This window comes from Maylandia zebra, linkage group LG1 (genome assembly GCF_041146795.1).
Source record: "Maylandia zebra isolate NMK-2024a linkage group LG1, Mzebra_GT3a, whole genome shotgun sequence".
Taxonomy (NCBI): Eukaryota; Metazoa; Chordata; class Actinopteri; order Cichliformes; family Cichlidae; genus Maylandia; species Maylandia zebra.
In genome coordinates this window covers 28,517,339-28,531,567 of record NC_135167.1, presented here as the reverse complement: position 1 = coordinate 28,531,567, position 14,229 = coordinate 28,517,339, and the positions used below count along the sequence as shown (strand labels likewise).

At 42.7% G+C, this 14,229-nt stretch overlaps 1 protein-coding gene across 1 annotated transcript in view; it reads left to right on the top strand.

Annotated features, from left to right (window-relative positions):
• The window catches only part of fbn1 (fibrillin 1), a 65,319-nt gene that overhangs the window by 20,766 nt on the left and 30,324 nt on the right, over positions 1 to 14,229 (top strand). Inside the window, exons 9-32 of the mRNA XM_004543495.6 lie at positions 13 to 138; positions 1,162 to 1,314; positions 1,572 to 1,772; positions 2,208 to 2,360; positions 2,439 to 2,558; positions 2,644 to 2,769; positions 2,988 to 3,110; positions 4,007 to 4,129; positions 6,197 to 6,349; positions 6,851 to 6,904; positions 7,039 to 7,164; positions 7,250 to 7,375; positions 7,464 to 7,583; positions 7,941 to 8,078; positions 8,185 to 8,235; positions 8,336 to 8,461; positions 8,550 to 8,777; positions 8,872 to 8,997; positions 10,294 to 10,422; positions 11,453 to 11,578; positions 11,842 to 11,967; positions 12,058 to 12,180; positions 12,721 to 12,846; positions 13,415 to 13,540. Of these exons, the coding sequence (XP_004543552.2) occupies positions 13 to 138; positions 1,162 to 1,314; positions 1,572 to 1,772; positions 2,208 to 2,360; positions 2,439 to 2,558; positions 2,644 to 2,769; positions 2,988 to 3,110; positions 4,007 to 4,129; positions 6,197 to 6,349; positions 6,851 to 6,904; positions 7,039 to 7,164; positions 7,250 to 7,375; positions 7,464 to 7,583; positions 7,941 to 8,078; positions 8,185 to 8,235; positions 8,336 to 8,461; positions 8,550 to 8,777; positions 8,872 to 8,997; positions 10,294 to 10,422; positions 11,453 to 11,578; positions 11,842 to 11,967; positions 12,058 to 12,180; positions 12,721 to 12,846; positions 13,415 to 13,540 (3,129 nt within the window). The remainder of the gene's footprint in view (positions 1 to 12; positions 139 to 1,161; positions 1,315 to 1,571; positions 1,773 to 2,207; positions 2,361 to 2,438; positions 2,559 to 2,643; positions 2,770 to 2,987; positions 3,111 to 4,006; positions 4,130 to 6,196; positions 6,350 to 6,850; positions 6,905 to 7,038; positions 7,165 to 7,249; positions 7,376 to 7,463; positions 7,584 to 7,940; positions 8,079 to 8,184; positions 8,236 to 8,335; positions 8,462 to 8,549; positions 8,778 to 8,871; positions 8,998 to 10,293; positions 10,423 to 11,452; positions 11,579 to 11,841; positions 11,968 to 12,057; positions 12,181 to 12,720; positions 12,847 to 13,414; positions 13,541 to 14,229) is intronic.

Genomic DNA, 14,229 nt, shown 5'->3' with positions numbered 1-14,229 from the left:
CCTCTTTCGCAGATCTGGACGAGTGCTCAAACATTCCAGGTATTTGTGGTGTGGGTGAATGCTCTAATACTGTCGGCAGCTACTTCTGCAAATGTCCCCAGGGCTTTTATACCTCAGTGGATGGATCCAGGTGTATAGGTGAGTCCACCTGTCCGCTTTTCCACTCCAAAGAGCTGCAAGTTTCATTGCGTGTGATTTGCTTGTGTTCATAGTTGCAGTCATTATTAGGCATGACAAAATAGGAGACAAAGCAAAAGATGCTGCTTCATTCTCTTTCCTTTTTCCACTCTATTTTGGTTCTTCTTGGCACTGAAAGCAGAGAAAGGAAGCTCTCCAAAGTTCCAGCTGGTAGAATTTAGGTCAATAGTCACTTGTTGAGTTAAACTCTCTTCAAGCTGTGGCGAGCACATGATGAGAGAAGTAAAATGAAGTCTTATTTCCAGGTGACTTTCTACACAGCTGGAAAACGCTAAATCTATGTGCGTCTTCGTAAAGAAAACTCCTGTATGCTTCCTAGTTAAGCTCATTTTCGCCCTAAAACCAGAGCAGGAAAAAAATTAGGTCAGAGCAGCCTCTTGCACATACACGTGCATACAGCACACACGCACAAACATATGCAACCATGCAGTCACATTACTCCCCCCCAGGAGAGCGTGTTCCTGAGGAAGGAATGTCTGTGTGTTTCGTTTCCAGAAAACTTTTGCCCAAAACATTTTCGTCTGTTTCTCATGCAGTCACACTTCTCGCCCGACCCCCTTAAGACCTCGTGGTTGCTTGCGAGCAGTTCTGTGCCTGACATCTTGTCGAACTGGAGCAAGCGATCTGTAGTTTAGGCTGTCATTTTCTCCACATGAAATCTGCCCCGGATGGTCTGGGTGTGAAACAAAACATGATATATTTATGTTAATGCGCAACTTGAGTGTGAGTCATGCTGGCACACAGTGCCAAAAACTGCAGGATGAAGGAAGGGTTCATATAAATAGGAAATGAGGACTATTGGAAGTGGCTTCCACCTTCCAAATGATGGAAAATCTGAAGCAAAAACAACAATTTTTTTTCTGATTGTACTCTTGCCAATTTGCTCAACACGCAGACAGCACATGCCATATTCCATGCGGCGCGGTTAGTTTAACCGACTTCCTGCTGTGTCGTTTCCCACAGATGCTCGTGGTGGGTATTGCTACGCCAGCCTGCTGAACGGGCGCTGCGCCAACCAAAATTCACAGCTGTTGACCAAAATGCAGTGTTGCTGTGATAGTGGACGCTGCTGGTCTGATGGGTCCACCCCTGAAATGTGCCCCATTCGTGGAACAGGTGCAGTCATTCACATGGCTTAAGTATTGTGATCTTTGTGGCATTGTTATTTAATTATACTCAAAATCAGTGCTCTTAATAAAAATGTAATAAATCTGTGAGAATCTATGGAGATTTACAATGAAAACAACAAAAACAAACTTTACAAAGAATAAAATGCAAGTTAACAAACAAACTCACTTGTACACACATATTCGCACACACACTAGACAATTCAGAGCTAACCTCTATCTGCTTTTCAAATATGCTTGTTATAGAAGAGCACCAGAAACTGTGCATTCAGATACCCAGTGCACCGATACCTGATCGTGTCCCAGGGAGCCCTGACATACCCAACATCTACCCGGTTCCATATCCTGGGCCTGACATTCCTCAAATTCCAATCAAGGTCCCTGTCCAACCTGTGCAGCCTGATTATCCTAGACCACCTGTAGAACCTATACCTATACCTAGGCCAGGTATGTCCCAGCTTTCTGCCCGTGATTGCTTCATGTTTGCATGTTCAACCTGCAATTGATCTTGGATTGCCATCAACGTCCAACTTTTGATATACAAACAACCGGTACCGTTGAACTAAAAAATGAATGGCAGTGAGTGTCCTTTCTCAAAGAAACCATCCTTACACAACTGCATAGTAGTATTTAGAGTTATATTAAACATGTCCAAAATCTTTGGCTTTAAAAATTCCGACATACTGTTTTGCACAACTATTATACTACTGCAGTGTTGAGATTTATCTGGCAATGTAAAACTACATATGTGTAATATGCCAGAAACAGGTGTGTTGGCTACACTTCCTGTAAATTAAGATGTTGAACTAAACAAAAATACGATTTTTCGTTATATTACCTCACGTTTTGACGAAAAACGCTCGCGTGATTTTGTTCTATCAGGTCCCGTAATTATCCAAACCCAGAATATCACCAATATGTGCCAGGCCTTTCGTAACCTCTGCCTGAATGGCAGATGTATCCCCACGCCAGGCGTTGGATATCGCTGTGAGTGCAACATGGGCTTCAGGCTGGACAGAAGGGGAGAGTGCATCGGTGAGTTCTGACGAGTTTTCTTAACACAAAACTCAAAGTGCATGCGTTTGGCTGTTAAATTTCATGCTTGCTTTCCAGATGATAACGAATGCGAGAAGAACCCATGCGCGCACGGAGAATGTGTGAACACAGACGGCTCTTACATCTGTCAGTGTCCTGCTGGATTCCAGTCGACCTCAACCAGAACCGAGTGCCGAGGTTACACATTTACATACATGCAACATATGCGCACTTTAAGAGTGTGTATGTTTATTGTGCTATCTGTTTCTTTTTTCCCTGCCAGATCTGGATGAGTGTGTGGCCAATGGTCGTATTTGCAACAATGGCCGCTGTGTGAACACTGAAGGCAGCTTCCACTGTGTCTGCAATGCTGGATTTGAAATTTCTCAAGATGGCAAAAACTGTCAAGGTCTGTTAACTTCTCATGTTGGTCACTTACTACTCTATGGGGTAAAGATTCCTTTAGTATTTATGACAAATGGACCATGGATATGTTAGAGGTGGTGGAAGCATGAACCATAATGGGTGAAATCATGCACAATCACTGAAAATAATTATTACTAGAGTAAACCTCTAGTGTTACTAGAGTAAACTAGGGTAAATAATTTAGTTCCTCTTTGTCCACAGACCTGGATGAGTGTCTGATCAGGAACATGTGCCTCAATGGACTGTGCATCAATGAAGATGGGAGCTTCAGATGCATCTGTAAACCTGGGTTCTATCTCGACACCAGCGGACGCATGTGTGTAGGTACGTTTGTCCAAAAGCCCACAAAGTGAAGCATCAGCAGAATGTATTTTGAGTAAGATATTCTCTTGACTGCATTTTCGCCTAGCTTGGAGGATGACTACCTCTCTGGCATGTTAATAGCTCTGTTATATGACTCTTAACACACAGGGCAAAAAAATCCCCCTAAAAAGCCTTGGAAAAATCCCTTTGCTTCCTTGCACGCCAGTTGGACATAGTTGGATAGTTGGGACCCGCCTGTTTTGAGATTTCAGCAGACAGCCTGCCCTAAACTTGTTGAGTGCAAAGAAGAAAAAACGATTTGGCTTTTTCTTGTTACGTGCTTTAATATGCTGTAATAGCCAACAACTATTGTATATGCCAACATCCGAAGCTATGTCGAACCTTAGATGGCAACTAGAGTTTCATGGTCTCAGACACAGACGTTTGATTTCAGAGACACTGACCTGGTTAAGTCATTACAGAATAAATAAACAGGAGAGTAGAGTGTGGCTGAAATGTGCTGATGTATGCAGCCATTAATGAAATGTGTAGTCTGAAGGGGCCCTGGGGCCTCATTGTCTCTCTCCGCAGTCTGTCTGTCCTCCAAGACACCCAAACAGAACACACACATACACATCATACACATACGTTCATAAACACAGACTTCAGCATGCATGCTTTATCATGGTGCATGCTCGTTATCGTAATTATTGTAACACAGTGAGAAAACAAAGAGAACACAGAACGTTTTCTTAGCTGAAGTCAAAGCTGAAATTTTAGGAGTTGTGGCTGCATTTTTTTAATCAGTTATTTATTTCAATCTGTTTTATCTTCTTACCTCGTAATATTGTGAAGAGAAAGGTATATAGTTTGATATAGATATATACAGAAGTGTTTTTTCTTGTCTCTATTTGTAGACATCGATGAATGTGAGACTCCGGGCATGTGCATGAACGGCCACTGTGTCAACACTGAGGGATCCTTCCGCTGTGAGTGTATGGCCGGGATGGCAGTGGGCCTGGATGGACGGGTCTGTGTTGGTGAGTACATGGAACTAGAGTCAAGAATAATCCCACCATTTTTTTCTTCTTTTTTTAAAAATAAAGCAAAAAGTTGAGTTTGTACAATTCTAATAAGTCAATATTTGGTGTGACCATCTTTATTCTTCAACACAGCCTGAACTCTCTTATTTAGCTTTCTTGTAATCTCTTTGAGTAATCTCCAGGAATAGTTCTCTGGGCTTCTTGAAGGACATTCAAAGCTCTTCTTTCAAAGTTCTTCCAACTTTTGGACTGTACTGTCAAGATGATCCCACACTGTTTCAACAGCTTTGAGGTCCGGGCACTTGGGAGGCCAATCCATGACTGTTGTACCTCTTGACGTTTGTACTTACCGATGAACCAAAAAACCTAAAGTTTCAGATTTGTACTCATCACTCCCAAATACCTGTTGGTCCAGATTTTTGGTCCAGTTCTTGTGTAATTTGGCATACCTGTACCCCTTCCTCAATAATGACTTCTTGACAGCCACCTTTTCACTGAAGTTGTTTCTGAGGAAAGTTCATTCACTTCCTCAAGTTTCTAAGAACATCTGCACAGCATACCAAGATATGAAAAGTGCTTGGCTATATATGGAAATCACCTTGTTGGTGAAGAATAACAGTTTTATACCCATTAAACTTTACTATCTTTCACTTTTTTTGTAGATTGTATATTTGATAGACTGCTAGTAACAAGGTGCATAAAGATACACTTTAAAATTGTCTCTTTGCTAAGTTGTCTGTTATGTGTAGACACAACACTGGTTCAACCCTTGAGGTGCATTTTTTTATTTCGTATGTGCCTTTTCACTCGCTGGGCCCATGTCCTGGAGCTGCGGTTTGTTTCGAAGGGGACTGGCGGCGGCTCCCGGGCCTGGCTGATCCCCATGTACTACATAGAGGTGAAGAAGTGAAAGAATCGAAAAGGGGAGGGAGGCTGGGGCACGAAAACCTTGTCGAACTGGGGGATCATATACAGATAAGAATCGGAAGGAGCGTGTTTGGAGGTCCCACTCCTGAAATTCAGATACTTTATCTCCAAACCAAACAGAAAAGAAAACAACACATAAACAGGAGTGTAGAGTGAAAAAGAAGCCAATGTTCAAAGAAATCTCTGTAAGACCTCCATTAAGACTGGACAACTACTGCTCAAGAACACTTTAAAAAAAATACAAGAAATCTGGCTCTTTGTAAGAAAAATATGAAAAATGATGGTTGGCTCCAGACTTTGTACTGCACAAGTCCAAGAACAGAAAACATTGTCTGAAACTGTTTAGAGCAGACTGAAAATTTGCTTTTGATTACTTGTACATACCATGATGTCAATATTTGAAAATTTGTTCATATTTAATAGGAACAACCAGCACATTAAGAAAGAAATAAGTAAAAGAACTTTAAGTGCTTTGGCGAAGACTTCAGTACATGTGACCGTTTTAACCAACAAAGGACAAGCCGGTGATGAAAGCGTTTGTTCCACTTTTCGAAGCACCTGAAAGCACAGACTGAACATACTTGTAAGATGGGTTAATCCCACAACTGTCTACAGATGTTTACCAGCAAGCGTACATATTTTTTCCCATTCTGTGCTAAAATTCAGCAAAGATGAACGTGATAAAGCAGAGAGTATTCACGTCATATTAACCTTTACCATCAACCTGTGCTGTTCCTGCACATTTACTGCAGTTACTGAGCACATGTTGATCAGCACTCAAAGAACTTTCTGTCTCTCCTTCTGCTCCGGTCCCACGGAGGAGCCCTTTGAAAGATTTGTTTTGCATTTTCATAAATGATATCTCTTTGTGTGAGAAATGTCGAAACGCTGTTGTTTGGTCTATGTGAACATTTGTCAGAATGATATCAGTGCGAGAGAATTCCTCAAATCCCTGGATATTGTGAAAAGAGAACAACCATTTGTTTTGCCAGTGTTGTTGTTTATTGGAGCTGCGGCCTCTTTCCTCCTTTTCTCTCGCTCTCTCTCTTTTGCTTGGTCTTCGGTCTCTTTCGAGATCTCTTTCCTCATCTCGGTTTCTCACACACATGCTGTCTGTCTTATTTTTGTTTCAAACAGACACGCACATGCGCAGTACGTGTTACGGCGGCTACAAGCGAGGGCAGTGTGTTAAGCCTCTCTTTGGGGCTGTGACCAAGTCGGAGTGCTGCTGTGCCAGCACAGAATACGCCTACGGAGAGCCCTGCCAACCGTGCCCACCACAAAGCTCTGGTACGGCTATTCAAATTGCCCCAACCTTTACACATATAGAACCACCTCCTGCTGCTTGACAGATGCAAACGCAGACAGACACAGTTTGCGCAAAATTCGAAACACACCCGTTGATGTGAGGATGACCAAATGAAACACTGCATCTCCTCTGCATGCCAGCTTAGATTTCACAAAAATATGAAGTTAAGTTGTTTGACGGTGATTCCCGCAGTTTGGAAACACTGACAGCCACCAAACACACACACAAACCCATGTCCACAACCACACACACACACACATAATCCAGTCACTTCTCATTAGTTGTGCCAATTAAGGTTTCGGTATCAAAAGATGCCAGAGCTGCACCACATTAAGAGCCTGTTTTGTACACATCTAAGCTAAATGAGAAAGCGTGTAAATGGATAATGACATGGTATTAAATGGCTTTTGGCAAATGTGATATTACTTCTGTTGCTGTTGTTGCTGCTTTTTTCAAGCAAATTGTGGTGTGTGTGTTTGTAGCCGAGTTCCTGGCTCTGTGCCCCACTGGCATCGGAACGACCGGTGATGGACGAGGTAATGTAATACATAAGCTCAAACCACTGACAACCTTGAAACCAAGTGGTGCTGCGCATATTTAAGAGGGTTTTTTTTAGAGTTTGTTGGGTTTTTTTCCTGCAGATATGTTCAGCGGTTTATTGTTTTTGCAGATATTAATGAGTGTGCCCTCGACCCTGACATCTGTCAGAACGGAGTATGTGAGAACATGCTGAGGACGTACAAATGCACCTGCAATGAAGGTTTTGAAGTAGACCTGACAGGGAAAAGCTGTGTTGGTGGGTGGACTGTTCTGTAATGTCCTTGTCTACAGCTTTGATCTCAAAAGCCAGTGTCGTCACGCGTCCCTGTCTGTGATTTCAGATATCGATGAGTGTCTGATGAACCGGCTGCTCTGCGAAAATGGTCAGTGCCGGAACACGCCGGGGAGTTTCTCCTGCCAGTGTTCGACGGGATTTCGCTTTGATCCCGAGACAGACGTCTGCGAGGGTCAGAGACCCCTTCATTCCCTTGTGCGGCGCAGTGTAGCTGCATCTGCCGTGTCTCAGATTTGTTGTCTCATTTTTGTGTCCCACAGATGTCAATGAGTGTGAATCTAGCCCTTGTATAAATGGGGACTGTGTGAACAGCCAAGGGTCCTTTGTGTGCTTGTGTTCAGCGGGTAGCTCCCTGGACAGCACCGGGCTGGAGTGCATAGGTAAGTATTATACCAATACATTACCAATAGATTTTTTGTGTATTTGAAAAAAAGTTTAAAAAAGGTACACTGTAGTATGGATTGATTCAGTCCTACCAATTATAATTAGATCATTATAGATGAAAAATGAAAATTTGCTTCACTTTTGCTGAACCTTAACCCAATGCATCGCCCCTAAATTAGTGCTACGCCAGTGCTTGTAAGCCAATCAGCACATTCCTTTTTTCCAACGATCAAAGGAGATTAATTGAATGTAAACGATATTATGCACTGTGTCATACTGTATATAAAGCCAAATCCAAGTTACTTCATGTAAACTGATTATCTAGTAACTCTGAGGTCTGTTTGATAAACCAGAGACTATTAAGAGCACTTGCTGGCTGAAGATGATCAATGATCGGTGTGAGGTCAACATCAACGGGGCCACACTGAAATCCCACTGCTGTGCCACACTGGGAGAAGCCTGGAACAGCCCCTGTGCCAAATGTGAAAAAGGTGGACAATCGCTGATTTTTTTAGATATGAGTTTATGTTATATAGTTTTTATTTTAACCGATGACTTCATTGATTTGGACCGTGTTATGTGCCCTTCTTTGTTTAGATCCGATCTGCAGTAGAGGCTTTGCTAGAGTCAAAGGAAACGTCTGTGAGGGTAAGTGCTGCTTTGATGCTGGGTTCTGGAAAATCAGACTTCCACTCTTATTCCTGTAATGTTCAGATTGATGATGCTTTTTTTCTCTGCTTACCTTCAGATGTGGATGAGTGTCAGGTATTTCCTGGAGTGTGCATCAATGGCAAATGCGTCAACACACCGGGCTCCTTTTACTGCCAGTGTCCTCCAGGAATGACTGTTGACATGAGTGGCAGGATGTGCATCGGTAGTAGCTGTCCTTTATACTTGTGCAATCTATAGCGCGTCATAGTCTTATATCAAATACATGTTAAATGTGTGTTTGTGACATCCAGACCTGCGCACGGAGCAGTGCTACCTCACTCATGAGGATGAGCGCTGCGGGACTCCTATCCCGGGGCGGCACCGTGTAGATGCCTGCTGCTGCTCAGTGGGTGTGGCCTGGGGCCCTGAATGCGATGAATGCCCGGAAAAAGGCACTCCGGAATTTAACCAGCTCTGTCCTCGGGGCCGAGGTTTCTCGCACAGGGGTGACTTCATTAACGGCAGGCCCTTCCTTAAAGGTGTGGCACTGTTCACAAATAGCAAAGACTGCTATTGGTTGTTGCATCAACTACCTCTCACCTGTGTCTTTAATCTCTCTGTTCTGCACCTCAGATATAAACGAATGCAGGATGATAAGCACGCTGTGCTCCAATGGGAGGTGCAGAAACACTATTGGTAGCTTTCGTTGTCGCTGTGATAACGGCTATGCTCTGGACTCTGATGAGAGGAATTGTACTGGTGAGTAGAACTGAAGCTGATTGGTCATATCATTTGGTCAAGGCATGAAAGCATTAAAATAAATTCTTAATTTATTGTTATTGTAGTTTATACAGGGTGGGCCATTTATTGTTTTTCTTGTGACATTACCAATAAGTGATGTGTCACATGGCCCTCTTCCTATTGAGAAAACAAAAGTTGTATCCAAGATGGCCGACTTCTAAATGGCCACCATGGTCACCACCCATCTTGAGGAGTTTGCCCCCTCACATATACTAATGTGCCACAAACAGGACTTTAATATCACCAACCATTCCCATGTTATTACGGTGTATCCATATAAATGGCCCGCCCTGTTCAACCTCTGATTCAACCTCTATATTTAAACAGCGAGCGTCTGCATTTGCTTATTTAAGCGTTCTGCTTTCTTCTGATTGGCTGCCCCTCAGCTGGCTTCCACAAACAATACCCATTACTCAGGAGCAACATCTCCTCCTCATTGTAAAATAAACTCTTAGATAGTTTCTTAATGGATTACTTGATGGGCTCTGGTCACACACTGATCAGCATGTTTCAGTATTTCTCACATATATGAAAGAATGATTTACTGAACATTTTTGACAGCTAATCTGTAATGAAAATAATCTTTAGCTACAATTAAAATTCTATTGTTGACTGGAGTATGTCAGCTGCTCCATTATGTCTCTGCAAGTCTAACCATCCTTCATCAGTTCCGCTTTCTCTGAATCCCTCTGCCAGCACTAATTACAACAAAGTGTTGCAAAGACATTGCCTCCATTCATCTCATTCAGTCTAATGGGAGTCTGGCTAGCTTTGGGGACTTGTTGGAGCCGGTCCTTGCAGTCTGGTTAGCTACATTGCAACACTGTGCACACATCACTTTAGGTTTAAATGCCTTTAAGTTCTATTTCGTTATTCTGAAATAATTTATAGGCCCAGACAGAGTAAATGATATCTGGGACCCTTTAACCCCATATGAGGGAAATCCCAGCCCAAATGGTTTGAGTTAAGTGTTTCAAAATGTGGATTCAAGTCAAAAGGGATCAGACCTTTAGCTTTCATTGGCCCTTTAATCTTATTGTATACTTTAACTTTCATGTAGTCGACTATTTTTAAGCGTTCTGTGCTTTGATATGTTAATTTGCCCTCCGCTTAAAATAAATTCTCTATTTTATTTATTTTTTACTTATGTTACAATAAATAAATACATTAAATATGCTCTCTTTACTCGTGAATGTTAGTGCAGTTTTATGGATAATATCTAACTTGCTGCATTGTTCTGTTCCTTTCTTATAGACATCGATGAGTGCCGCATCTCACCGGACCTGTGCGGACCGGGCACCTGCATGAACACGCCTGGAGATTTTGAGTGCGAGTGCTTTGAAGGATACGAGAGTGGCTTCATGATGATGAAAAACTGCATGGGTGAGCACTGAATCCCCACACAGCAGTACCTGAGGATTCAGACTATGCATACCCCCTCATCTTCATATGATCCGGTTCAGTAATATGCAGAGACGACAGCATGCTTTCATGTGAAATCATTTCATCTGTCAGGACATAACTGAGTAATTTGATGTCCTTAACAGCTCTCTCATATACCCTGTTAAAGGGACAATGTCTGAGTGGAGCACAGCCAGGTTGAAAAGTATAGTGACGGCCTGCCACTTCCTTCACGTTCCCCCCATGGGTCATAATCTCTGGATGAGGTGCCTAGGCTTGTATGCCAGACCAGGACCTCACTGTTGAAGAAGATGATGTAATCGAAATGAAATGAAAGTTTCGTTCACTTAATTTCAGTCCCCGCGGGGTGTTGAAAGCATCTAGTCTGGGCAGCCCAATGTGGTCACAACTGCTTGACAAAGCTAGTCCATAATAGCTCTTTATTAAATGCTATACTTGACCTGCACGCGAAGGACCCGCACACAATCAGCTGCCCAACCAAAATGAATTTTATTTGAAGCTTCAAGTTCTAATACTCTAGTGAAAAAATGGTCTATTTCTGTTCTGGTCTGCCTTTTTATGCCGTTTGATTAAATATCTTGGAAAAGTCATACAAACAAAATGGTGAGAGTCAATAATTTTGTTGGTGAAGAGCTGTAATTAGCCAGAAATTGGCAAAGCAAAATTTACTGCTGTGGCAAAAAAGCAGCTGGAAATGGAAATAATGTGGGCAGAACTACAATCATAAACTAGTGGTACTGAATGGGTTTGCAGGCTGACTGAAATAACGTAATCATGCCGTTATATTGACTGAGATATAACAAGTACTTTGTGACTGCCAGTCCCACGGTCTTTGTTAAAATGGAAACAGAACTTCTGAAGTTGTCAGTCCGGTGGGTTTCTATGGTGAAGCAAACACGTGCACAGACTAATGTTGCCTCGATTGCCGATGGCTAGCGCTGAATGGCTGTACTTGCATCATTGTGTCTACTGTGTGTTCTGCCATCCCCAGACATCGATGAGTGTGAGAGAAACCCTCTGTTGTGTCGAGGAGGTGAGTGCATGAACACAGAGGGCAGCTTCCAGTGCGTGTGTCCGGAGGGACACGAGGTCGCCCCCGATGGATCGGCCTGTTTAGGTGAGTGTTGAGAGAGAAGAGAGTCTCTTCCTCTTTCCTGTTTTTCTCCCTTCATTGATTACTGCACATTAGGCCCTTTCTACTGTATTTTCTTTGGATCCTTGGATTGACTTGGATCATGCTGTGTGTGGGCTCATTAGAGAGCGTTTGTGTCCTTAGATAGATGGGCAGACATGAACTCTGGGCCAATGTGCTCTCCTATATGCTGACATTCTTGCAGTCGTTGAGAAATAAACTAATATGATGTTTTTTTGTCTTTACAGACATCAATGAATGTGAGTTGAGCGACAGGCTGTGCAAGCATGGTCAGTGCGTGAATATGATCGGCCGGTACCAGTGTTCCTGCGACACAGGATACAAATCTACTGAGAACAGACTGGAGTGCGTCGGTATGTTCTGACTGTCACGTGACTGTGTTTTAAAGAATAGATTTTATTTCGATTTTTGCCAACAGTATGTGTGTTTTGTCTGCCGCTTAGACATTGACGAGTGTACCATTGAGAACGGTGGCTGTGAGACTTTCTGCACCAACTCAGAGGGGAGCTATGAATGTAGCTGCCAATCTGGGTACGCCCTGATGCCCGATCTAAGAAGCTGTACTGGTGAGTAGCTGCGTTACCTGTCTGTCGTTGTCTTACAGTTGGCATTTTTTGTACACTGCATGGAAAATGTAAAGAAAATACCCTCAATTTTTGTGTTTACATCAAAAAGCCTGCATGTACAATACAAAGACGTGGCTGTGACTTGGCTGGCACATGTTTAAAGAAAGCTCACACTGAGCCGGGTTATGGTGCCAGAATTTTTTTTTGGAGAATGAGTGCAGGTTTCAGGCGCTGCTTATAGACTCACTCCTGTGATGCTTATTCCTTTAATTAACAGAGACGGATTTACAGACAGAGATCCAGGCAATAGAGGGGTTAATTGGAGAGAACTGTTCAGTTTCTTGCAGAAGTGCTGTCCTGAATTGAACTTGCTTATTTATGAGAGACAAAGTAAATTCAGTCCTGACTTCCTCTTTGAAGCTGATGTGTGCTTTTCCCTCATTGTTTGCATACCTAGCTTTAAAATATGTTTTTTTTTTCTTTCCCTCTTGTCCCTCTCTTTTCTATTCCTATTTCCTTTCTGCTTTCTCCAATCTGCAGATATCGATGAGTGTGAAGAAAGCCCAGACATCTGTGACGGGGGCCAGTGTACAAACACACCAGGGACTTATCAGTGTCTGTGCTTTGATGGCTTCATGTCATCCGAGGATATGAAGACCTGCCTGGGTAACGGACGTTCTTTTTATAGCCCAAATAAAACACTGCAATTGTAGCTCTGCGCTTATTAGATCCAGGGGATTCTCGCATTTACTGAAACTACATAATGAGCATCTTCAGGGTTATCCAAGATATGAGTCATGAGAATAAGTCTTAAATGACTCAGATCAATGAGTCTGTGTATGAGAGAACGGGGCAAGTGCTGTTGTTGATTTATAAAATAGTGAACATTGTGTTAGCCGGAGGAATGTGTGACATTTAGACGTCTGGTTCCACTGAGTGAGAAAACAAAGAACCAACTTCTAAATGGATCTGCACAAGCTGACTGTTATTGCTGTATTTATTTAAAGTAAATGTTTTAAAGCCTCAGTGTAGCTCATGATGTAATTTTTTGTGCTTTCCTAACACCCATGTTATAGCTTATTTAAAACCATTTTTTTTTGGCTGGCTGAACATACAAAAGCGAATTCATCTCTATTAACTGCCATTAACCTTTCCTTTATTGTATTCATTTTAAGCAAGTTCTTGATTTTTATTTTTTAAAATGGCATCGCTCTGTTCTTACCTCACCTCATAGATGTGGATGAGTGCGAGTTAAACCCGAACATCTGTCTGAGTGGGAACTGCGAGAACACCAAGGGATCCTTCATTTGTCACTGCGACCTGGGCTACTCTGTACGCAAGGGAACCACAGGCTGCACAGGTGAGTGAAACAAGCACACACAAGCATACAAACCCACCAAACCAAAATGCTCTAACTGTGGGGGAAAATGAACAGAAGTGAAAGAACGGTGAGTCAGTCGGAGCCGGCTACTAATTAATCAGTGTGGAAAGAGTGTGAGTGTGTGTGTGTGTGTGTGTGTGTGAGTGTGTGTGTGTGAGTGTGTGTGAGAGACGTTGTTTAACAGCAGCAGTGAAAACAAGTTGAAGAGAGGTCAGAAATGAGAAGACCCGGGGAGAATGCCTGTCTAACCCGAAGCAGCTCTAACATTACTCATCACCATTCGAAAGCTGCTGTCTGAGTTGATAAGAAACACGCTCACACATACACACACACACTCACGTGTGCAGACAAACATGCAGCATCGTTAACAGCAGCAGGAGCAGTGAGGTCACCGTCTTCCATCTAATGCATGCATCATTTTGCACCTTTGTTTATTCTTTTGTTGCTCTTTCATTAGGGTCAGTTAAACATTACGTGATGGTTGGAAGAGTTCGGCAGCACGTAATCACCTGTAACGTCTCCAGAACACATAAATGCAATGTCTGTCCGTCCGCTAGAGTCTTTTGCTAGTTTGGACTCGCCTCTCGTCTAGAAAAAATTAAGTCTTGATTTATGAGGCTACTTAAAAAGTGTGCGGTCGAAGGCTAGTTGTGACTTTGGCCGGTGAT